The sequence below is a fragment of the Neovison vison genome, chromosome 1 (assembly GCF_020171115.1).
Source record: "Neovison vison isolate M4711 chromosome 1, ASM_NN_V1, whole genome shotgun sequence".
Taxonomy (NCBI): Eukaryota; Metazoa; Chordata; class Mammalia; order Carnivora; family Mustelidae; genus Neogale; species Neogale vison.
Genome location: NC_058091.1, coordinates 45,948,814 through 45,973,893, shown reverse-complemented (window position 1 = coordinate 45,973,893; position 25,080 = coordinate 45,948,814). Strand labels below are relative to the sequence as shown.

Sequence of the window (25,080 nt, the reverse complement as noted above, 5' to 3'; positions counted from 1 at the left end):
ATAGGAGAAAAGAATGCGCTAGTACATAGTAGATATGGGAGGAGACGTGAATTTTTTCCACCTCAAAACCACTTTAAATGGATCTACTGTTAGAAAAACTTGCAGCTAACAATCTTAGAAGACACAGCTTCAAATTTTTCAAGGATTTTTCTTTGCAATATCTATAAACTCGCTGTTTATGCTTTCTTTTAAAAATCACTGTAGGCTTGGTGCCAAGATTATATTGCCAAACAAAAGTACCACCTTATAAAGCAATTGCCTAAAAATAAAAGCATGTTGTTTTGGAGACGGGACCTTAATTTAGTATTTTGCTGCTGCACTTAGAGCATTTACTTTAAAGGGCTTTCTTTGTGGCCCAGGAAACTAAGGGACACTCCTGTACCCACCAAATGGGCAGCTGTGCCACTTCATGTAGACCGCCATGTGACTGATGTGGTTCCACGCAAGGATGTCCTGGGCGGTTGTAGGCCCACAGATGGCGGCATCTCTCTCCTGCACATACCCCCAAATTAAAGCTTGGCTTTGGGTGGAAACTATTGTATCATAATGTAACACGGACCACCTTTTTTATGAGTGGTAACTAAATGTCTCAATTTTTAGAGGAGATGAAACACAATACTCTTTGTGGCTTTCCTAGTTTGAAGTCTTTAGAAAATTTCTCTTTTCTAAAATTCTCTGGAATCATTTGTAACTTTTAAACAGAGCTACTCACTGTGATTCCAGTGGCTCTCTGGGTTTTCAGTGGTTTCCTTTAGCCTAGTGGTTTCCAAGTTTGGCTGCTCATTGGAATGCTCTAGGGAATTATTTTAGAAAGCCTGTTTCCACGGCCTCCCTAAGATTTACCCTGGAATCCCCCAGAGTGAGGCCCAGAGATTTATATTTGATAAAGCTCTCCAAGCACTGATGATCACGGTCATAAACGTGTTTCCTAAAGGAATCGTTCCTCCACCTTCCACAGCTCTCCCTTTGTGCATGAGGATGTGTGTCTTTCTCTTACAGGTTAAATGTTTTCTCAGCTTTACTTGCCTTTACACGTGTTCTGTAAGCTACCACAAGGATTCTGGTAATGAAAGTGGTGGTAGGGGTGCCTGGGTGGCTCCGTTGGTTGAGCATCTGCCTTCAGCTCAGATCATGATCTGAGGTGCTGGGATGAAGCTCCACATCTGGCTCCCTGCTCTGTGGAGAGTCTGCTTCTCCTTCTTCCTCAGCCCGTCGCTCCCTCTGCTTGTGCTCTCTCTCTGTCAAATAGATAAAATCTTTGGGAAGAAAAAAATTGTTCATAAGCTATCTAATACATAGATAGTATTCTTTTCAGTATTTTTATAAAGTGGAAATATATTTTAGCAATAACATTGTTATAATAATGTTTTATGATGGTAAGAAATGAGTCAAATTTACAAAACTTGAACATACACAATCATTTTACAATCTGTGACAAAATCCAAGCTTATATACTTCCTGAAAATCAGAAACTATATAGTTTTTATTTATAATCCACTTCACAATGTAGGTTAGATCAATTTAATATAATTCAACAATCTTTTATTGGGTCCAACCTTAGGCACATAGGATATAGAGTGAAGTCCTAGATTCTACCCTTCCTCAAAGAATTCATAACATTCTAAGGAAGTCAGACATATTTTAAAAAGTAGTGTGGAAAAGGTTTTAGTATAAGATGCTGAAGGAACACATTTAAAAGGATTGACTCTCTCAGGGTAGGCACATATGAAACAAGAAAGGTTTCTTACGGAGTATGTGACACATAAGTTGGGTTTTGAAGGATAAGTTGAAGTTTGCCAACCTATCAGTGGGGATTTGCAGGGAGAGGAGGGCACCCATGGGAGGGGAAACAGCCTGTGTAAATGTATGGAAGTGGTGTGTTGAGGCTACAGGGAGTATTTAAGGATTGTTGCTATAGGAGATTAGCACCTCCTACTGGTGAGGAATGGCAAGAAATGAGGTTACCAAGCTAGACTTCAAGCCTTTGAAAAGATTTCTGGACTTGAATGCAATGTTAGAGAGTTTTGACTTTAATTTAGTTGACCAGGAATTGATGCAGGTTTTTAAGTTAGAGAAATGTGATCAGACGGGTATTCTGTGAAGGAAACCTGGCAGTACCTTTAAGGCTGGATTCAGGTGGGTTTGGGTAGGGATTAGACTGGAGACAAAGAGCCCAGGGAAGAGGCCGCTGGAGCTGCTGTGCTAAGTAAGTGGTAGTGGGAATGGCAGGAGAGGGCAAGGGGGGAGACTCTCCGAGAGCAGAATGCTCAGTATATTTAGTAGCCCTCTGAAGGCAGGAGAGAATCAAGGGTGTCATGTCACGGAAGTGAAGACTTGGGAGACTAGGGAGATGGTGAGACCAGCAAGCAGGACAGAAAAACTAGGCTTGAGGAAAAAGATTAATGACTTCACTTTTAGACATGTATGTTTAGTAGACTATCAGTAAGGTTGATAACACCGATACACAAAGAATGCAATGCCAAGAGAGTTATGAACAAACATGTGGTTTTCTCAGTTAACTAACCCTTAGTTAACACATAGCCACCCAGTAAGCCATTTGACTATATTTTACTCTGAAGTCAATCACATAGCAACCACACCTTTGTCTCTGTTCTAAAAACTCAATGGTCCTTTTATTATTTTATTTTTTAAGATTTTATTTATGTATTTAACAGAGATCACAAAGAGGCAGGCAGAGAGAGAGGGGGAAGCAGATTCCCTGCTGAGCAGAGAGCCTGATGCAGGGCTCCATCCCAGAACCCTGGGATCATGACCTGAGCTGAAGGCAGAGGCTTTAACCCACTGAGTCACCCAGGTGCCCCTAAATGGTCCTTTTAATTTGGCTTTGAAGCCACGGTTTTGTTTTCCCTTGAGAAGGGAGAGGTGTCCTAAAAATCTGGCCCTTAATTTACATTTAAAATATTGCATACATGGTCACAACTCCATTTCCCATTTTTAACAGAGTGCCAAATCCAGGTGGCCCAAAATAGCAGAGAGTTTAAAAAAAAAAAACTCCAGATTTCCTTGGGATATACTTATAAGTCTTTTCAGGCTGTAAAGTTTACTTCTTGTTTAGGTTTTACTAAGACAATTATAAATTATGCAATTAATTGACTTACCCCAGAGATGTTCTCTGAAAAACAGCAATGAACCATGGGGATGTTTGGGTGTGTGGAGATGAATCTAGTACTCAAGACTGGGCTAACAGCAGAGGACACCATCTTGAAAAGATGATTACCTCCCCCTCGCCTGGCTGGGTAGGAGCCTTCTGTGTCCTGACCCTTCTGGGTGCTGCTGTCTGCAGGCCTGGCTTCCGTTTCAGGCTCTGGTCTCTCGAAGCCATAGGTGATTAATCAAAATTATCTCACTCTCGCAGCCCTGATGGCTACCACCTGCCCATGTCGTGTTCCTTCTGGTTCTATTTAACTTCGACAGTATCTTCCATCTCCAGTCATCACTAAATAGTTTTTTGGTTGTTTTTTTTTTTTTAAATCATTGTCAAACAAAGTATATTTATTAAACGTTTTGATCTCCACGTAAACAGACTTAACTCCATTATAAAGCATTTATGATGTCAGCAACTTCCATTTAGGTTCTTAAAAAGTATCATCAGGTATTGGAGACTCTAAGAAGGAGTCTTTAGGAAACTGAGTGGAACTCTGGTGGGTGTTGTGCCCTGTCTGGACACCCTTTCCCAGCTGACACACTCTTCTCCCAGCTCTGTGTTGAATTTTGAGTTGCAGTTTTTTAGTTTTGATCGAGACAAGAGTGTGCAAATGGGAGGTGGGGGCACAGAGGAGAGAGAATCTGAAGTTGACTTACCGGTTAGTGTGGAGCCCGATGGAGGGTCAATCTCACGATCCTGAGATCATGACCTGAGCTGAATTCAAGAGTCAGATGCTCAACGGACGGAGCCACCCAGGTGGCCCTTAATATTTTTATTTTTAAATGAATTAAAGACATTTGGAGGTTTCTGTATTTTAATTTCTAACATCAGAAGCATTGGCACAGAAAATCCACATAAATGAGAGCTTTTGGAGGGCCTCAATAAAAAGTGCAAAGGTGCAGTGAACCCAGAGTTTGTAAAGGAGATGCAGAGTTACCTACTACGGAGTCCATTCCAGAATCCCTTTAGGCTTCAGAATTGTTTGGACACACATGCACGGAAATGAACTCAGATGATGCAGGGTTGCAGTTCTGAGGGTTTAGCTCCGGTTAATGACCTCGTCACTAACTCCCCAACATGGCTCCCTCACGTTTCCTCTCACAGAGGGGATCCAGATAATGCGTGCGGTAGTGAAATCTTCTGTCAGCAAGGCTGAAACTGAAATTTTCTTAAAGCCCAAGAGGATCCACAATAAACTACCACAAAACCTGTTGCCTCGAAATCAGACCAATGTGACTTCTCTACCAAGATGACACTGATTTTTATTTTGAAATAAATAGGACTTCCTATTTATTTCTTCCACACAAGAAACACTATGATCATCATCACTGCTGGCAGAGCATGCCCCTCTTCCACCCACAAAAATATGGAGCTATATTATTAAAGGTATCTACCTAAGAGGCAGAAGAAGGAGGCTTTGACACAATTTATCTTTCTGTGACTTTCCATTTCTTTTTATGTATACTCCTTTCCTCCTCTTGCAAACCCCATGACTCCTCTGAAAAAGTCTTTGGCCTTTCTTCTTCATCTTTTTCTTCTTTTTTAAGTATAACAAATAACATAAAAGAGAACAAAGGAGACATTTTAATATGGCGGAATCACTTGTTATCATTATACCAAATAAAAAGTGACTCAATATCTTCAGCCCAAGACTTTTTAATGGATGTTAGTTCTATTAGAATGAGCTGACAGCTATTACAACTCTACTAACATTTGACAATCAATGTCCATAGGAGACTTATTCTTCGGTAGTTAGAAATATGGTACTGGCTCAGCAGTGTCCGGGTAAGGGACACCTCTCAGAACTACTGTACTGGTATTCATCCCGCAGACACTTATCCAACCTGCACGGAAGGACTAGCAGTTCCAGGATGTGACCTGGCAATGTTTCTTGTCTTTGAGCTCACAACTGGCCAGAGCAGATGCCACAGTCACAGACGATTATAAGATGGTATGTTAAGTGCCTTACGGGCTGATAAGAGTGGGATGAGGAGTCATGACAGACAAGAGCGATTGTGCCGGACTGCTGGAGTTGGGGAGGTCATGTCAGGCAGCGGGCCCTGTGAGAGCCAGCTAAGTGCGGTGTCCCCTTGCCTCAGGACTGGTGTGGCAATGTAGAGAACCGTGTGCATGTGCCCACAACCTCATGCACAAACCACGTGCATGTGCCCACAGCCTCATACACGCAGAGGTGAGGCAAGAAAGGCAGGCTCACCTGCAGAAGGACATCGTGGCTAACCTGGACCCATGTTGAAAATAATTCAGATTCATTTTTTAAGTACCCAGAGCAACTCATTCAGCATCTCATCTATATGACAATAGTACAAGGGCCACCAAGAACCTCACTGCCACCGAGGCTCAAGTGTCCGATTCAAAAACAATGCTCTTGCAGTTTCACCTATTAGGAATTTATACCCTGTGGGCCATTCAATGAAGAGAAAAAGCTGATTAAAAATCCAATATTAAACTGAAAACTACTTATCGTCTCAAACACATTTCTATCACAAATGCATACAGAGTAGTATATGACCAAAATGTAATCTACAAAAATCATAATACATAACCAGATACTAGCTTCTGAAAGTTAGTTCTCGAGATACAGATCCTAGTTAGATAAGGGCAAGAAAGTTTTAGAAATAAGGAGATGCCTGTGGCTGAGAAACACTTCTCTTTGAGAGCGGACTACCTTTTGAGTCATTGTCATAATTGAGTTATGGGCATAAAGTCAGCCAGGTTTCTAGATTTTTGCGTCTGAGTTGATGAGCAGACAAGTGTGTGTGTAAACTATCAAGTCTTGGAATTCTTCAGCTTTAATGGAGAATTCTTAGAAAACTATTATAAGGCTTGCAGAATTTAAAAGAAAGTTTATCCTTTTCTTTTTTGAAATATGGCGGCAGCCACCGAGTCCCAAGTTTAAAGACAGCTGATTAAAATGTTCTTTTCTCCCCCCTTGTTTTTAATTTATTAGAAAATAATCGGAACGACGTTGGCATGAACAGCATTTCTCACTGTGACTGTTTCTAAGTTTTCAATATTTTGTATATGCTGTGTGTCATTTGAAACAGACATTTTCTCTAAAAAATAACCAAAAAGAGAAAGATTATGTTTGCATTTTCTTTGTTCAAGGTGTTTATTGCATCTCAGAGGGCGTACATGCACTGGGTTTTTAAACTGAAATAGAAAGAAATGCCATTTTGAAATTGGTTTTAGGTAATTTTTCCCCATTACAGTGTATGTTATCCCCACAGTAAATTCAGATACAACCACTTTTAAATGGTACCATACATCTATTAAATAATTTGAAAAATAGGCAAACACCTTTCCAACCCAATATGCTTTTACAAAGAGCTGCCAAGCCACTAGCAACACTGATCAACAGTGACCTCATTTATGCATCAAAATCTTAAGCCAAGCCATCAGCACAGACAGTATGACAACAAATTGAAAATTAAAGAATACAGTATGTACAGTAAAGGATACAATTCTCTGAATTAGTTTAAATTCTAATCACAATGGTACAACAAAACCTACTTTGAGCTCAGTTGAGGGATGGAAGAACACTAGTCTACAGAACACACAAAGAAATACTAAATTAACAGATGTACATAAAACCCACAATAAAACAAAAATATTTGCAGTAACCTTTAAATTACACAAATACCTTGGGGTGCCTTCATCATCATTTGAATAGCACATCTCTAATTGCATTTTCACGGACGGGATAGAAACGGACCCTTTGCTTTTCAGTGCATTTAATCAAGAATGAATAAATAGGTCAATTTAGATGCAAAACCTGTCAAATATAATCAAAATATACATTTTAATATAGTAGTGATTAAATATGGAATTCTTTCCATATGATTTTTTTCATTCTTGATAAGGTAGATTCAAGGAGAAATATTTATGATGGACGTTAACCCTTATATATTTTTTTAAAACAAAATTTCTGAACATATACAGTGCCACAAAAATAAACATTTCTCACAACAGTTGAAGTTCCTGTGATTGGAAAAATGTACTCCACACCGAAAAAGTTTTGTATATTTAAGAGTGTTTTCCTTACTATTTGATATTATCACACTATGTTTGTAACAGAGATACAGAGAAAAAGAGAATTTATGGGAAGAGTTTAGGTTTATCCAAAAGTCATATGTACATCAAAACCCTCAGAAACACAGACACATCTTTCCGAATGGCTCACCATACAACAGCTGCGTCATCCATCCATGGGCGAGGTCCAGAAAAGCACTAAAGGCATCAGAAACATCCATTCATTGTTTTTACATCGTACAACACACAAATAACCCAAATACACTACAATTTTGAGAGTAGGGATAACAGCTAAGGTAGTACACATTCCTAATGTTCACTTTCACAGCTGTGCTACACATTTTGGAAGAGAAGTTACGAGTAAGCATTGGGTTTGGTACCGGTGGCTCACTTTGAAACTCTGAGCATCAATTTTACTTGAAGTCTCCAAACTCATTATTTTTTTTCCTATTCAGTCACAAAAACTGCAGCTGTAAAGATAAAAAGCACTTGAATTAGAAAACAACATTACACATTCCTCAAACATACTACCTTGCTTGCCATTTTACCTCATAATGACTACAAAGAGTCTTCATGCAAAAGGTTTCTTTATAACAAATGCACATTTATATACTTGTCACGATTCTCTGCTTAAAGTTTCAGCCGGGAAGAAATTTTTAGGAAAACTCTTAACGTACAGTTTTTTTTAGATAAAAATTCTATCAGCAGAATTTTGAAGTATGGATATTACTAGAAATCTCAGGAGGAAGACATCTACTATTAAACAAGAACAGTTCACCTTTTAAAAAGGGCAGGGGTGGAAATGCGGTGGCAGCAATTTTCAGTATTTTTGGCTTTTTTTGTTTTCAGTTATGGTGTTTAGTGAGTCACTCAACAACTGAACAAGTAACAGAAGAGAAGGAGGGGGATGACACTGGAGACTCCACGCCTTTGTAAACATCACGGCTCCTCCTCCGTCCCCAGGAACACCAGTCCTCTCTGCCAGGGAATCCGCCTGGGGTGAAGGCTTAGCCATGTGGGGAACTCTTTTTCATAAATGAGTCTGTGTCTCTCTTTTGACTGGGAACCTCTGAGGGCAGGAGCCATCTCAAGCATCTCTATTTCAAGCACTTATCAGAGCTCTGGGCACAGATGAGAGCAGTATTTACTGAGCTAGAGGTGGATAAAGGGCTGCTCCTGGTAGCACCCTTAGTCAGTTCTGAACCTGTAATACCTAAGAAGAGCTCCCTGTCTCACTTATGCCTGTACCAGCCCAGTCGGACCCAAAAGGGAATAGAAAAGTCAGGCACAAGGAGGAATTACTTGACTGAGATGTCAGAACTCATTAACCTTGTATAAGAAAAAAAAAAAAATCATCAAGTAGGAATCCACAAAAATCTTAGTACACATTACAGAAAGTTAAAAAAAAAAATATGTGTGTGTATATATATACACACACATATATATATAGGTTGTTAAGATGCATAATAAAAATTATATTGCCCCGGCAATATATTTATTTATTAACATTATATGTTAATAAAAAATAAAAAATTATGAAAAAAATTATATTGGACAGTGGTCCCAAAACTTTGACAGTCTTACTCCTCCCTTCTATATGTGACGTTGAGCAAAGCACTCAATGCCAAGGGTCAGTTCCTTTAGCTGTGAAAAGGAGACAAGAAGTATCTAGCTAGTTTATGTCACAGAGCTTGATTTCCCATTGAGAAGAATGAAGGAGATCATGACGAGGAAGTGGGTATGAAAAGTACCATGTGAAGGAAAAGCTGCATTACTACTGTTTATCCACTTTCTGCAAGTACTTGTTCAGAATCTACCCACTGTGTTAGGGGCTGGAGTTAGTAGTAAACTATTTTCCTTTATCAGTTTCCTTCCATAAATCCATTATTAGTCACGTCATAAATCATATTAGAAATTTCGAACTAGAATGTTAGAAATGTGAAACTCTGCTTGAGTGCAGAAGTTGCAAAGCATAACAATCTTAGCTTTATTTGATGAGGCCAAGTAAGGATAAACAAATAAAAAATACAGTTTTACAGCCAAATTTATTCTTAGATGGTTTCTAAATGCAGTATAATAGATGTTAGCTTTCCATAAATTCCTGTCATCAGGTAATACAGTGGTAATTTCCTAATTTACGGATCCAGCTTGGGCAACTTTTTGCTTTATCAGTAAAATGTCTGTGCTTCTTAGAACAATTTGGAGGCTTTTCTCCTTCTTAGTTTTATAAATTAATCAAGATTTTAAAAAATTTATCGATAATTCATTGATGGCTTTTAGTACTGATTTAAAAAGCATAAACAACTCAAATTATTATTATTATTATTATTAATTATTACATACATGTATTCAAAGCATAGAAGTACAAATACCATACCTGAAAAAGCTAAGCATTGCAAAGTCATTATTACAAGCCCCCAGGAAAAACTCAATATTAGATACCTTAAATTGTTTACAAGAAATCCTTGATGTTAAGATCCGCTAATGGGTCCTTTGCTGGAGGTTTCTTGGGACTCTGAGTGGCAGGTGTAGGGCTTGGAGAAAGCTAGTGCAGAAAAGCCAGCCCAAGACAGCAGAAACAGAAATCAAACAGAGAGACAGGTAAGCATTAGGCAGAGCACATACCACAGAAAACAAACATGCAGAAGATGAGATGGCTAAAGGTTTACAAAATCTACTTTGTTCTACTCAGCGACAGTGCTGTTTAATTTTGGTTTCATAAAGTACACTTTAAATGATCTTTGGCTTTCTTGAAATTCTTTGACATCAGATCTAGCCGAAGTAATATTTGAGGACTCAAGCACAAAATATGGAGGGAGGCGAGTTAGGGACGATGTATCAAACTAGTCACATTCAGATATTATGAATATAGAGTACAATAACACAACAATCAATTGCTCTACACAAAAGCATTTCTAATTTGAGTTATTAGTACTATTAAACCAAGAAGAAATTTTAATGACTCTTCCTTAAAGCGAGAGTGAGTTTGAGGGAAAAACTTGTGAAAGAAAATAACTTGCACAAAGTCACTTAAGAAATTACTTTAAATTATTAGCTAAATATAGTGAATTTTACATGACGTGTTTTAAGTGAAAACTGGTCAAGTTTGGAGGCACTGTTTGTTTCAAATGGAAAAGAGTTTCCCAGGTGTGAATGTCACTAAATTCCAATATTCCCTGTCCAGCTCACAGAGAAGACTAATTACTAAATGTTATAGGAAAGAACCATATTACACTTGCTAGCAAAAGCAGCAAAGAATTAACTTACCTTGTTTCTGTTTAATTAATACTTAAATTATTTCATTGTGTGACAGACATAAGCTTTCGAAGCAGGCTTCTGCAAGAATGTTAGGCAATGATGGCTTGAAAAAGGTCATGTGATCTGTATAGAGTAATAATTGACACAGATCTTTTGCATCTATTCCTCTCCTATGCTTATACCTTATAGAAATCCCAGAAATCTGGAATTATGGGGGTTGCAATGTACATTTTTATTGGGTTAGCAAACAGAGCTCGAGAAATAAAGATTTTTAGATTTGTCCCCAGGTCCAGAAACTACTGACTGACTGTACTACCTATCAGTCAAATTTCCATTTTTAAAAATAGGAATCATTCTTTATAGAAAGATCAGAAAAGATAAATGCAAGGGTTAAAGTGGTTTGGAAGGTAAGAAACTAAAGAGTTGAGGGATGCCTGGGTGGCTCAGTCTGTTAAGTGTCTGCCTCTGGCTCAGGCCATAATCCCAGGGTCCTGGGACCCCACACTGGACTCCCTGCTCAGTGAGGAGACTGCTTCTCCCTCTGTCTGCTACTCCCCCTGCTCGTGCTCCCCTCCTCTCTCTGACAAATAAATAAATGAAATCTTAAAAAAAAAGAAACTTAAGAGTTGATTCATCATTAATCATTTGATGAGATGACAACATCATTAAGGATGATACCAATCAACTGAGATGCAGTGGACTAGTCCAGGCATCAGTAATGGTAAACAGTACAACAGTATTTTGTATTCTGAAGTTATAAAATCCTATTTATTTTACTATTTAGTATAATCACCTCTGCTGCTTCTCTAATATAGGAAATATAAAACTCTAAGTTTTTTTGTTTTGTTTTGGTTTGTTTAGAGAGGGAGGGAGGGACAAAAAGAGAGGGCAATAGAGAATCCTAAGCAGGCTCCATACCCAGTGTGGAGTCTGACCTGACACAGGGTTTGATCTCACAACCCTGAGATCAAGACCTGAACCCAAATCAAGAGTCAAATACTTAACTGACTGAGTCACCCAGGTGCCCCATGTAATCTAAAACTTTTATAAATACGGCATACCACTTCCTAAATCACGATAAATTCAATTACATATTTAACACCCTGTTTTTATCGTATAATCTATGTTTCATTTTCATTCTTTGAATTAAGTAAACTGATGCTACGTAACACTGATATCATGCAAGGAAAATAGCTACTTTAATAAAATTGTGTTAATTAATTTCTAAAGCTTTTAGCGCACAAAATACAGTAAGATTTTAAAAACCTTAATATTATTCTTCTAAGTTAATAAAAATAGAAATGTCCAGCCTTTTTTTCAAAAAGCTGTTAAATAATCATAGATTTATTTATTTATTTATTTTTAAAAGATTTTATTTATTTGACAGAGATCACAAGTAGACAGAGAGAGAGAGAGAGAGAGAGAGAGAGGAGGAAGCAGGCTCCCCGCTGAGCAGAGAGCCCAATGTGGGGTTCGATCCCAGGACCCTGGGATCATGACCTGAGCCAAAGGCAGAGGCTTTAACCCACTGAGCCACCCAGGTGCCCCTAATCATAGATTTATTTAACCATCAAGGAAACATTCATAATAAAGAGATCCTTAGGATTTTAAGTATATCTAGATTAAATTTAACCCCCATGATTATCTCCCAAACCTTCCTTACCCCCCTCAGAAACAATATAAGGCAGAGTTCATTAGTCTCAGAGGAGACTAGAAAATTTCTCATGAAGCCAGTGCTTTGGAGTATAGCCTTGAAGGCTAGGGTTTGTCACATTCTAAATCTTTCTCTTTGAACATCTACCATTGTCTCTTCTGGTCACTGTGGCTTTTGAAGTGTTAATGTAAAGAAGCCAAAGTAAGATTTGGGAAGAGGCAGACAACAGATTTTGGAGATGATTAAAGGTAGCAAAACTCAGAAAGTTTAAAGTAGGAATCTCATGGATAACAATATAAACACCCATTTGGTGAGTAAAAAATACCACAGAAGTGGGTCCCTGGGTGGCTCAGTCAGTGGAGCAGCAGACTCTTGATTTCCACTCAGATCATGATCTCTGGGTTGTGAGATGGAGTCCTGCGCAGCAGGGAGTCTGAGATTCTTTCCCTCTACCCTCCCACTCCCCTCCCCTCTCAAAATAAAAAAATAAATCTTTACAAAAAATATTTCAGAAGTGAAATCATTTACTGATACCATTGTAATATATTTGAGTTTTTTGTTTTGGTTTGCTGGGCATGGTCCTAGTAAAGTCATAACGCGGTGTTTTGACTCCATCCATGTCAGTTTCTTATGGTAAACAACCCTTTGGTTCTACCTACACCTCCACCTTAAAACAGTTATTAGTATATGTGCTGCCGAAGCGAGCACAACCTTAAAACAGTTATTGGCTAGGCAATTTACAAGAGGAATCAAGAACTGGTTACTCAAGGGCATGACTATCACTATCAGCAGCAAAACAGTTCAACAAAGTGTGTGTTTTACCATTTTGGTAGTAAGAAATTCAGCCTCATCTAAAGAGAAGTTTGTCCTTTGTCCTGGATCCTGGTAGGTAACCTCTAAACCCTCAGAACTTCCTGAGTGGTAGGAATGTCTTTGTTACTCAGGGTGGGTTCCTGGAACCACCTGATGGTTTATGCTAACAAGAGGCCTCAGGGTGGGGACTAGCCCACCAGAAAGACCAACAATGTAATGAGAGTGTTAGATCTCGGGGCCAAGTGGTATCAGCCTGACTTGGAGTGACCCTGGGGAGCTGGAGGTTGAGTTCAACCACACGGGCAAAATTCAATCAATCATTCCTCCATAAGAAAATGTCAATAAAAACTCTGTCCGCTGAAGTGCAGGTGAGTTTCCTGGGTTGGCAACACTGCATCTGTATTGTTACGCATGGGTGCCAGGTGAGTAACACATCCTTGAAGACAAAGAACTTTCCTGCTTGGAACCCTCCCAGTTCCAGACTTCACCCTGCACCTCTCTTCTTTTGGCTAGATGTAGTTTGTATCCTTTCACGCTAATAAAACTGTAATAAATTTCATGCCTTCCTGAGTTCTGTAAGTTGTTGTAGGCTATCGAGAACCTCCAAATCCATAGGCAGTGGTCTGAAGTGAAGGGGTAGCCCTCGGGACTCCCAGACTTGTGGCCAGTATCTGAGGTGTGCATAGTCTTATAGGGATTGCTCCCCTAGACTCTGCCGTTTGACAAACTCGTTGCTGTTAGCTTCACAGTTCTTGGGCCCAGTGGGCAGTCTGGAGGATGGTGTCCCTAAACTTGAGTTTGGCTACAAGGTTCTGGGAACACATGATAAAACTATGGATCAGAAGTACTCATTTCTCTGGACTGAATGCACAGATACTTCAAATGTCTAGCTGTCCTCAGGAACTATTCTGAATTCAGTAGGAGAAGGATGGAGGGACTTAGGAGAATGAGTTATTGCTCTCATTTTCCTCTGAACCTCACACTATTGTTAATCTGTCTTCCATGTTCCCCCCTTCCTTCTGAAGTAACAGATAGGAGGATTATATCAGGTAAAAACATTATTAAACAGTTTGCCACATGGCAGTTTTATACTTATAATGTTATTATTTTAAGGACATTAAAAAACTGACCTGTGTGCCAGGTACAGCCGCGGCTCCGAAGGGTGGCCTCATCATGGGCTGGGCAAACATGACTGGCTGCTGAGGCATCATGGGCATGCCTGTCCCAGCAGGAGGCTGCAAAGGAAGAGCGGTTCACAGAATGAGTGGAATCCACTGTGGGAATGCCAGGACACTGAAGTCTTTGATGTTTCTGAAAATTTGTGAGGAATGCAGGTCTGTGAGAAAGTGTAACTTGTAATTTTGAACAATGGGTGCTGTGAGGCTGACAGATAGCAGAGAATCACCGAGGTACAGTAGAAGTCTGGCTGACCACCTATCAGCCTTCTTCCAACCATGCTTTGCTGGTGATTATCTGTCTTCTGTGAGCATGATTCTGAGGAGGTAAAACCTTGTTTGTTTATGGAAACTGATTCTAAAATTTGTTAGTGATAAAAGTGATAAATGAAAAGTCCTAGAATAGTGATTAAGAGTTGATTTTGATGATTGAGCTAAGACTGTGTTTGGTAAATACTACTCCAAAAATGACAAAACTATATACTACAGAAATCATTTTGATGACAGAATTTAAGTATTTTATAGCTGATTTTATCAGGTAATGTGTAGGCTTCTTAATGTCTAACATAGACGACTTTATTTTTTAAATTTTACATTACTGCATTTGGGGAAGAATTATGTTCTGTAGCTGCATTTGTTAATCTGGGATTTGGCAAAGGCCTCAGAAACGTCAGTTACAATTTCTAGCGCAGGTTGTCACTCACCATTCCAAACCCTGCTCCAGGCTGTCCAACAGATGGGGCCCCGGCAACAGGAGGAACCGAACTGGCTGGAGGTACAGCTCCTTGCTACCAAAAAACCCCACAAAACACACACACACACACACACACACACACAACCAAAAACAAACAAAAAGAACCAACATAATTTGGTTTTTAAATGACAGAATATAATTTAAAAATGCATGCCCCTTTAAATATGTGTGGCTATGTAAAGAAATACCATATTTCAGTTTTAAATTTTAAAAAATGGCTCCAGCACCATGCCAGTGATATGAACAAGGTTGCTAACCTGATGTTCACAGCTGTGGTGCTGTCACTAGCTCCCTGGCTTGCAGCCTACTGAAAGCACTGGGCTTCCTCTCTACCTCCTTATAGAGAGGAAGGTAGAGGCGTCTCCTCTACCCTCACTGTAAATGAGTTAAATTTCTCCAAGCTTGTCTTTTCCTCTTGTTATATGCTCCTACAGACCCCGGGGTAGACATATGAAGAATGTGCCTTCCTTCATCTATCAATGTTTGGTTTCCATTTGCCTCCCATTTTTAGTGTGTGTGTGTGTGTGTTTTACGAGTTGGGGAAAGGCAGCTGGAGAAGGAGAGAGAATCTTAAGCAGGCTCCATGCCCAGCACCAAGGGGCTTGATCCTACAACCATAGCCTGAGCTGAAATCAAGAGTTGGACACTCAAACAACTGAGCCACCCAGGTGCCCCTTGCACCCTCCTTCTCCACATTTTTAGATTCTCTTTTTCTGTTATATTTCTCTCTGACTTTTTGACTGCTATACATTTGCACAAGGGTCAAAATTAATTCTAAGTTTTAGGAAGCATTTAGAAGACTACACATAAAAAGCACAAATGCATAAAAAGCATAAAAAGTACCCATTTCAGGTACAGGTTTTATAGTTTTCAGTCATACAACAAGGCCCCCGAATATTTCCCTTATGTTTAGAAAACTAACCCTGGACGCTTGTTTGGCACAGTCAGTTAAGCATCTGCCTTCTGCTCAGCTCATGATCCCAGGGTCTTGGGATTGAGTCCCACATTGGGCTCTCTGCTCAGTGGGAGCCTGCTTCTCCCTCTCCCCACTGCCTGACACTCCCCCTGCTTATACGCTCTTTTTCTGACAAATAAATAAATAAAACCTTTAAAAAAAAAGCCTAAAACTAACCCTACTGCAATTCCTTAAACTTAATCATTAAAGCAAAATCTTAATGAAAAAAAGAAAATACTGTACTGATGTCAGCAAAAGTGGTGAAGTAAGGAACTCTGAAACTCTCCCCAATCTGTAAAGTCAGTGGAAAAACAGGCAACAACTATGAGAATCAACTATTTTAGTACTCAAAGCTAACTAAAAGCTTGCAGCAACCAGGAAAGTACTTATTCAAGAAAATCAGCTGGATGTTGGCAAGAAGAGTGAGCTTTGTGGCATCTTAACTTACCCTTGTTTCATCCACTGTTCAGCTCAGCTGTAGTCTTGAAAATAACAGCTTACATTCTCAGTAATAGTACCAGAGGGAGCAGAATATATTTATTTATTTTGTCTCGTCTGGGTGGCTCCCTGGAAAGACTGGCTCAAAAGGCTTGTCTTTGTCTCACCAAACTGGGAATGTACCTAGTGCTAAAGTTGTTGTGGAAAACATTTACAGGCAAATGTTTTAGTTGTTGCTGTCTGAAGCAACGGATAACAGGGCAAATAGTAGACTAAACAAAAAGCTTGGAGGAAGTCTGGAGAAGGAGATGTTTGGGGGATTAAGGGTGTAAAAAGTGCAGACATACTCCTGGGAGTTGGGAAGCTCATGCACAGGGCCCAGGGTTGTGTGTGTGCTCAGGAAAGAAACGAGAAGGCCTCCAGCTGACCTTGAGGCTTTGAGCAAGCAATCAGTGATTCTGATCGCTAAGGCAGAGCCACAAACTGCCTGGTTGACTCTGCAGACATGACCCAACTCAAAGCCCCTCTCTACAAAGACTGGGAGATATTCTGATTCAAGGAATTTCAGTAATAGCTATCTCATCCTTAGCCGACCCCTTAGCTCAAGGAGCAGAGACTTTAATAGTCACACATAATAAAGAACAGACACTACAGAATTAGTTCAGAGTGGTCACTCAACAACAACAATAAAACAACAAAACAAACAACAACTACGAAAAAGTAACCACAACAAACCTGTGGGGAAGAGACAGAATCTGATTTCTAGAGTTGCCACAGGATAATATTCATAATATCTAGGTTTCAACGAAAAATTCTGAGGCATACAAAGAAACAAGAACATACAGCCCAGATGCAGGAGAAAGATCTAAAATCAATGACCTCAATTTCCATATTGAGGAACTAGGAAAAAAGAAACTAAACCCAAAGTAAGGAGAAGAAAGAAATAATAAATATGGGAGCAGAGACAATAAAAACTAATTGCAGAAGTCATAACAAATCTAAATGGATATAAAGAAAAAGACTATGTCAGAAATCAAAAAACTTCCATCAGCAATCAAAAAAGGCCTGAATCATATGATAATTTCAATAGCTGTAGAAAAAGCATTTGATAAAATACAGTATCTGTTGATGATAAAAGCTCTCAACAAAGTTAGAGGTAATATACATCATATACATATATACATATAAATAATAAAGGCCATATATGAAAAACCCATAGCTAACCTCATACTAAATGGTGAAAAACTGAAGGCTTTTTCTCTAAGATCAGGAATAAGACAAGAATGTCCACTCTCACCACTTTTATTGAACATAGTACTGAATATCCTAGCTGCAGCAACCAGACAAGAAAAAGAAATAAAAGGTGTTCAGATTGGTAAGGGAGAAGCAAAACTCTCACCATTTTCAGAAAAACTCTCACCAATTACACTGTATATAGAAAACCCTAAAGACCCCACCAAAACACCATTAGAACTGATAAGAGAATTTGGCAAAGTCACAGGATACAAACAATATACAGAGATCTGCTAAATTTCTCTAAACTAATAATGAAGTAACATAAAGAGAAGTTAAGAAAACAACTACACCAGAAAGAATAGCATACCTAGGAATAAATTTAACCAAGGAAGTGAAAGATCTATACTCTGAAAACAATAAAATTGATGAAAGAAATTGAAAATGATATAAACAGACCTTGCTCATGGATTGGAAGGACTAATATTATTAAAATGTCCATAATACTCAAACCCATCTACAGATTCAATGCAATTCCTATTAAAAAAACAAACAAACAAACAAACAAACAAACAGCTAATAGTACTTTTCACAGAACTAGAGCACATAACACTAAAATTTGTATGGAACTACAAAAGACCTCAAATACGCAAAGCAATCTTGAGAAATAAGAACAAGCCTGGAAGTACCATAATTCCAGATTTCATAATTCCATACCAACAGTATGGCCCTGGCACAAAAACAGATAAACACAGATCAATGGAACAGAATAGAGAGCCCAGAAATAAACCCATACTGATGTGGTCAATTCATCTATGACAAAGGAGGCAAGAATATACAATGGGGGAAAAGACAGCGTTTTCAATAAATGGTGTTGGGAAAACTGGACACCTAGAGGTAAAAGAATGAAACCGGACCACTGTCCTATATCATTTGCAAAAATAAACTCAAATGAACTAATGACCTAAATGTGAGACCTGAGACCATAAAATTCCTAAAAGAAAGCATAGGTGCAATCTCTTGGATATTGGCCTTAGGAACATATTTATGGATATATCTATTTAGGCAAGAGAAACAAAAGCAAAAATAAACTTGAGACTACATCAAAATAAAAACCTTTTACACAGCAAAGGACATAAAATCAAAATCAACAAAACAAAAAGGTAACCCAGTGAATGAGAGAAGATATTTGCAAATAACAGATCCAATGAGGGCTTATTACAAAATATATAAAGAACGTACATAATTCAACAGCCAAAACCTCAATCTGATTAAAAAAACAGGCAAAGGACCTGAATAGACATTTTACCAAATAAGACCTATAGACGGTGGACACAGGAAAAGATGCTTGACATCATTTACTATCAGGAAAATTCAAATTAAAACCATAATGAGATGTCACCTGATAACTAATTGGCTAATACCAAAAAGACAAGAGATAACAAGTGTTGGTGAGGATGTGGAGAAAAGGGAATCCTCACATGCTGTTGGTGGGAATGTCAATGGGAGCAACCACTGTGGAAAACAGTATGGAGGTTCCTCAGAAAATTAAAAGTAGAAATATCATATGAGTCAAAAGAATAAATAAAATCTTTAAAAAAATCATATGATCCAGTGATTCTACTATTTACCCAAGAAAATGAAAACATTCATTCAAAAAGATACATGCACCCCTATGTTTATTACAGTATTATTTACAGTAGCTGAGATATGGAACAACCTAAGCATCCATTAAAAAAAAAAATGGGGGCGCCTGGGTGGCTCAGTGGGTTAAGCCTCTGCCTTCAACTCAGGTCATGATTCCACGGTCCTGGGATCGAGCCTTGCATCGGGCTCTCTGCTCAGCAGGGAACCTGCTCTCCCCTCCTCTCTCTCTGCCTGCCTCTCTGCCTACTTGTAATCTCTGTCAAATAAATAAATAAAATCTTGGAAAAAAGATGTGGAATATATATGAAATGGAATATTACTCAGCCATAAAAAAGAAAGATTTTGCCATCTGTGACAACATGGATGGACCTAGAGGGTATCTGATAAGTGAAATAAATCAGACAGAGAAAGACAAATATCATACGATTTCACTTAAATGTGGAATCTAAAAACAAACCAAAGAGGCACCAGGGTGTCTCGGTTGGTTGAGTGACTGCCCTTGGCGCAGGTCATAATCCTGGAGTCCCAGGATTAAGTCCCATCAGGCTCCCTGCTCAGCAGGGAGTCTGCTTCTCCCTCTGACTCTTTCCCTTCTCATGCTCTGTCTCTTATTCTCTCTCTCTCAAGTAAATAAATAAAATCTTAAAAAAAAACAAATAAATAAACAGAAACACAGATTCTTACATATGTATAACTGGTAGTTGCCAGAGGGGAGGTGAGTGGGAATGAGCAAAATAGATGAAGGGGATCAGGAAGTACAAAATTCTAGTTATAAAAAAAAGTGCAGCATAGGCAATATAGTCAACAATAAAAAAATTCCACCATAGAAAAGCCCAGAACCAGATGGCTTCACTGGTGAATCCTATTAAATGTAAAATGAAGAATTAATATCAATCATTCTCAAGCATACAAAAAAGAAGAAAAAAAACCTGGGAGAACACTTTCTAATTATTCTTTGATGGCAGTATTGCCCTGACACCAAAGCTAGATAAGGACATTAGAAGAAGACTACCTACAGACCAATATCCTTTATGAACCCTGATGCAAAAATTATTGACAAAATACTAGCATACCAAATCCAAAAGCATACTAAAAGAATTATATATCATGAGCAAGTGAGATTTATCCCGGAAATGTAAGGTTTGCTCAATCAAAGTAATACATCATATTAACAGAATGTAAGGAAAAATCCCTACATAATCATGTTACTAGAGGCAGAAAAAGCATTTGACAAAATCCAACACCCTTTCATGACAAAACAAGCAAAAAGACAAACAAACATCACTCAACACACTAATATTATAAGGGAAATTCCTCAACTTGAACAGAGGCATCTGCAAAGAATGCGCGGCTATCATCATACTTAACAGTGAATGACTAAAAGCTTTCTCCTTAAGACGACAAAGATGTACTGAAAGTTCTAGTAGTGGCAATCAGGTAAGAAAGAAAGAAACAGCATCGAGAAAGAAAAAAAGAAATTAAACAATCTCTACTTGTAGATGACATCACCTTATATATAGAAAATCCGTAGGAATTTATATACAAAAGAAACCACCAGAATTAATAAATAAGTTCAGCAAAGTTGCATGATATAACATCAATATAAAAAACTCAGTTCACTGTCCACTATCAATGAACAATTAAAAAATACAAAGGCAATTCATTTACAGTAGTGCTAAAGATAAAATACTTAGAAATAAAATTAAGAAAAGAAATACAAGACTTGGGGCATTTGGCTGGCTAAGTTGGAAGAGTGTACAACTCTTGTCATCAGAGTTGGGAGTTTAAGCCCCACATTGGGTACAGAGATTACTAAAAACAAATATATAAATAAAAATTTAAAAAAAGGACAAGACTTGTTGAAACATTGTTAGACAATTTGTTAAAGCACTGTTGAAATAAAAAACAACTTAGATAAACAGACGTCCTGTGTCCAAGGATTAGACAATTTAAGAGTAAGATGGCAATTTTTCTTAGTTGCTTTATAGATTTAGTGCAACCCCTATCAAAATTTCAATTCCTTCTTTTGGAAAAATGGACAATTGGAACCTAAAGTTTATATGGAAATGCAAGAGATCCAGAATAGCCAAAACCATCTTGAAAAAGAAGAACAAATTTGGAGGACTTACACTTCCTGCATTCAAAATTTACTACAAAGCTACATCGGAACAGTGATGGTACTGGCATAAGCACAGACATATAAATCAATACAACAGAACAGAGAGTCTGGAAATGAATCCTTACATCTATGGTCAACTGATTTTTGACAAGGATGCCAAAACTAATAAATGAAGAACATTTTTTTTAAATAAGTGTTTTTTGGAAAATTGGATTTCCACATGCAAAATAATGAATATGGACACTATGTCACATCATATATGAAAATGAGTCTAAAATAGTGAAAGGGCTAATGTAAGAGATAAAACTATACAACTCTTAGGAAAAAACATAAGTGTAAATCTTCAAGACTGTGGGTTAGGTAACGGTTTCTTTTTTTTTTTTTAAGATTTTATTTATTTATTTGACAGAGAAAGATCACAACTAGGCAGAGAGGCAGGCAGAGAGAGAGAGAAGGAAGCAGGTTCCCCGCTGAGCAGAGAGCCCGATGTGGGACTCGATCCCAGGACCCTGAGATCATGACCTGAGCCAAAGGCAGCGGCTTAACCCACTGAGCCACCCAGATGCCCCTAGGTAATGCTTTCTTAAATATGACACCAAGAGCCCAAGGAATAAAAACAGAAATAGGTAAGCTGGAGTTTATCAAGGTTTATCATATTTATCAAAGGACACTGTCAAGAAAATAAAAAGACAACTCATAGAATGCGAGAAAATATTTGTGAATCATATATTTAATAAGTATCGAGTATCCAGAGTACAAAAAGATCTCTTAGAACTCAACAATAAGAAGACAACCAAATCAAAAAATGGGCAAAGGATATGAAAACGTTTCTAAAAAAAAAAAAAAAAAAAGGTACCAATGGCCAAGAAGCACATGAAAAAGTGCTCAACATCATTTGTCATTAAGGAAACGCATATCAAGACCCTAAATGAAACCTTACATATTGCTGGTGGGAATGTAAAAGGAAGTGGCTGCAGGAAGGTTTGGCAGTTCCTCAAAAAGCTCAACAGAGGGTTACTCATGAACCAACAATTCCATTCTTAGGTATATGCCCAAGAGAACTGAGGACATACATTCACACACAACCTTCTATACAAATAAAGAAGTATTTTTCTTACTAGCCAGAAGGTGGAAATGACACAAATGCCCATCAGTTGATGAATGTGGTCTATCCAAACCATGGGTTACTGAGCCATAAAAAGGCATGAAAGTACTGATACCTGCTACAACATGGATAACCTTGAAAACCTTGTGCTAAGTGAAAGAAGCCAGGCACAAAACCCTCTATACTATAGGAGTCCACCGATATGGAAATACCCAGATTAGACAGATCTATAGGAATGGTATAAATTATTAGGTGCCAGGGGAGAGGGAGAGGAGGAAATTGAAAAGGGGCTGTGTTTCTTTTTGGGGTGATGGAGATACTGTGGAATTAGATAATAGTGATGGTTTTACAACATTGCAAATATACTGAAAAATCACTAACCTATACATTTTAAAATTGTGAAGATGGCGAATTTAGGGTTTTTGTAAATTTTATCTCAAAAAAATTAAAAAAAAAAAGAAAATACTGCAATACTTGAGAAGCAGCAGATGCAGTCGAAGTTCTGAAAACAGAGTAGAGTACAGAACTTCTTTAAGGGACATTTACATTACAAAGGAAATGTCCATCTGTCTGTCAGGGTCTCTCCCACTGTACCAGGAAGAGAAGGTTGACTATATCACAGGAAAAGTTAGAGGGGAAGTCATTTTTCCTCCCCTACACTATAGGTATTGTATTTTCAGTCACTCTTTACTCATCATTTCAACATGTTAGATGGCAGACTATTTACCAGACCCAGGATCCTGTCCCTTACCAAGATTGTATCATACAGTGATATTGTATTATTTATCAGAACTGTTATCATTAAAACTTCATCCTATGAAAGAAAAAAGGTTTTTATTAGTTATCAAAATAAAATGAACTTACTGAAAATTCCTGAGCAAATAAATGGGCCAAATAATTTAAAGATAGTCTAAGTTTGCTATTGTGCTTACATAGATTAACTCTAAATTTACTCCTCAGGTTATTTTTATTTTCTTTTTCAATGTTCAACTGAATGTTTCATCCACAGGCATATAAATATTAGTTGTTTTTAGGGAAAGAATTGTGGATTCTGTGGTCTCTTGCCAAATGCATTTATTTCTGAATTGCAAGTATCTTCCCCGTTTGATGAAAACTTAAGAGATCTCCTGTACATTGGAAAACAGGAAGAAGTAGCCACCGAGACACAGGGTTCTTGATGGCCATGATGACAGAGCCCTGCCAGCAGACGTATCTCAAGGGTTCAAGTCCTGTTACGATGCTCAGATCTAACTTCAGTTCTGTGCTCTGGCAAATTCTAGAGCTGAACCTCCAGGCAGCAACTGGGAAGAATTTGAAACAAACTGGGAAAGGAACCTCAGCTCTAGTCTACCAGTACAAACTTTAAAAGGCAGCAGAAGGACGTTCAGCCCTACATCTGCCCTTTCATCTCCTACTTGAAAGGAGATGTCTACAGACTACCAGGAAATATGGAAATGTTGCTTTGCTGCTTTTGAGGCATAAGTTTGTTTGTTTGTTTGTTTTTTCAGTCATCTCTCTTCTTTTTCTTGAATATTCTTAGAAAAAGAGACTCAAACATTTTTTAAGTAATTTTTAAGTCCTTTCTTTTATGAAAGAAAGGACTGGAGGGAAGAAGCCAGAGGCCTTCTTACATAATTAAGTCAGAATAATTTCTTCAGTAAAAGCAAAGCCAGAGCTCTGTTAAAGAGCTGCGCAGTAAATGGGATAAAGGGCAGGGAATTTACACAGGCTGCATTTAAGAGTTTATCTTCATAAAGGTAAAATAACTCTGCATTTGACTGTCTTCATCTTGTTGCCTAAAATGTCAAGGAAAATAAACAAAAGAAACAGAAGTACGGTAACTCTGCCCTCCTGATAAATTATTTCTGTTGTTCTAGTTTCTCTTTGCACAGCTGCTGTGGATTCTTTATGCTAAAGCGTACTGCCTATTACTTTTCGGAGTTTAATTACAAACAACTCAAAGTCTTCTGCTTCATAAATAAAAAATAAGGAGTTTTGGAGTTTTAAAAAACAATGAGAATATTAATCTCATTCTTAGTGATGGTGCCTGCCAATCAGACAATTAGTGGCTTTGTTGTCTTGAAGAAGCAAAACAGCTGTTAAGTATTTGATGAATTCCCAACATTGTATGGTTAAAGTCTGGATGCAGGAGATGTGTAGACTAAATAAGCTCTCCAACTTAACATTATTTTTTTCCTGTTTCGTTTTTTGAGAGCGAGAGAAAGAGAGAGGGAGGAGGTCATGAGGGAACAGAAGGCTGGCTGAGGACAAAGCAAAAGGCTGACCCCCTGCAACCTTCCCCCACCCCCACTCGTGGGTGGGACATTTGTGACATTCTTTAGGAATCTCCCAACTATCTTAAAATTAATACCTTGCTAGAGGGAAAATTTTTGACAATGACGAGGCCTCAAGGCCTTGGGTATCTTGTAGGTCCTCTTTAGCATATGAAAGTTCTTTTGAAACCTCCCTTTCTCCTCACCTTCCCCAGCCCCATAGTATATAACTTGCCAGCCCTCACAATCCCAGGGCAGCAACTCTTTTTCTGCCTGTGGGTACTGTTCCTATGCTTTAATAAACCACCACATTGCACCAAAGACGTCTCAAGAATTCTTTTTTGGTCATCGGCTCTGGATTCCACCCCACTGATCCTCACCTGTATTCTGAAACTAATTCAGAGGGGCAGAGTGAGTAAAGTAGTTCTCCCTTGTCTGCT

At 38.4% G+C, this 25,080-nt stretch overlaps 1 protein-coding gene across 10 annotated transcripts in view; it reads right to left on the bottom strand.

Moving 5' to 3' along the window:
- Nucleotides 1-6,271: 6,271 nt before the first annotated feature.
- SNAP91 (synaptosome associated protein 91) overlaps nt 6,272-25,080 on the bottom strand; it is a 147,974-nt gene continuing 129,165 nt past the window's right edge. For 9 of the 10 annotated variants that reach the window (XM_044246305.1, XM_044246282.1, XM_044246313.1 and 6 more), the window contains 4 exons: nt 14,821-14,904; nt 14,072-14,176; nt 9,659-9,761; nt 6,272-7,686 (listed from right to left, as the gene is read on the bottom strand). In XM_044246305.1, the coding sequence (XP_044102240.1) occupies nt 9,669-9,761; nt 14,072-14,176; nt 14,821-14,904 (282 nt within the window). In that variant the 3' untranslated portion in view covers nt 6,272-7,686; nt 9,659-9,668. The remainder of the gene's footprint in view (nt 7,687-9,658; nt 9,762-14,071; nt 14,177-14,820; nt 14,905-25,080) is intronic. The other variant, XM_044246330.1, reaches the window with a different exon arrangement.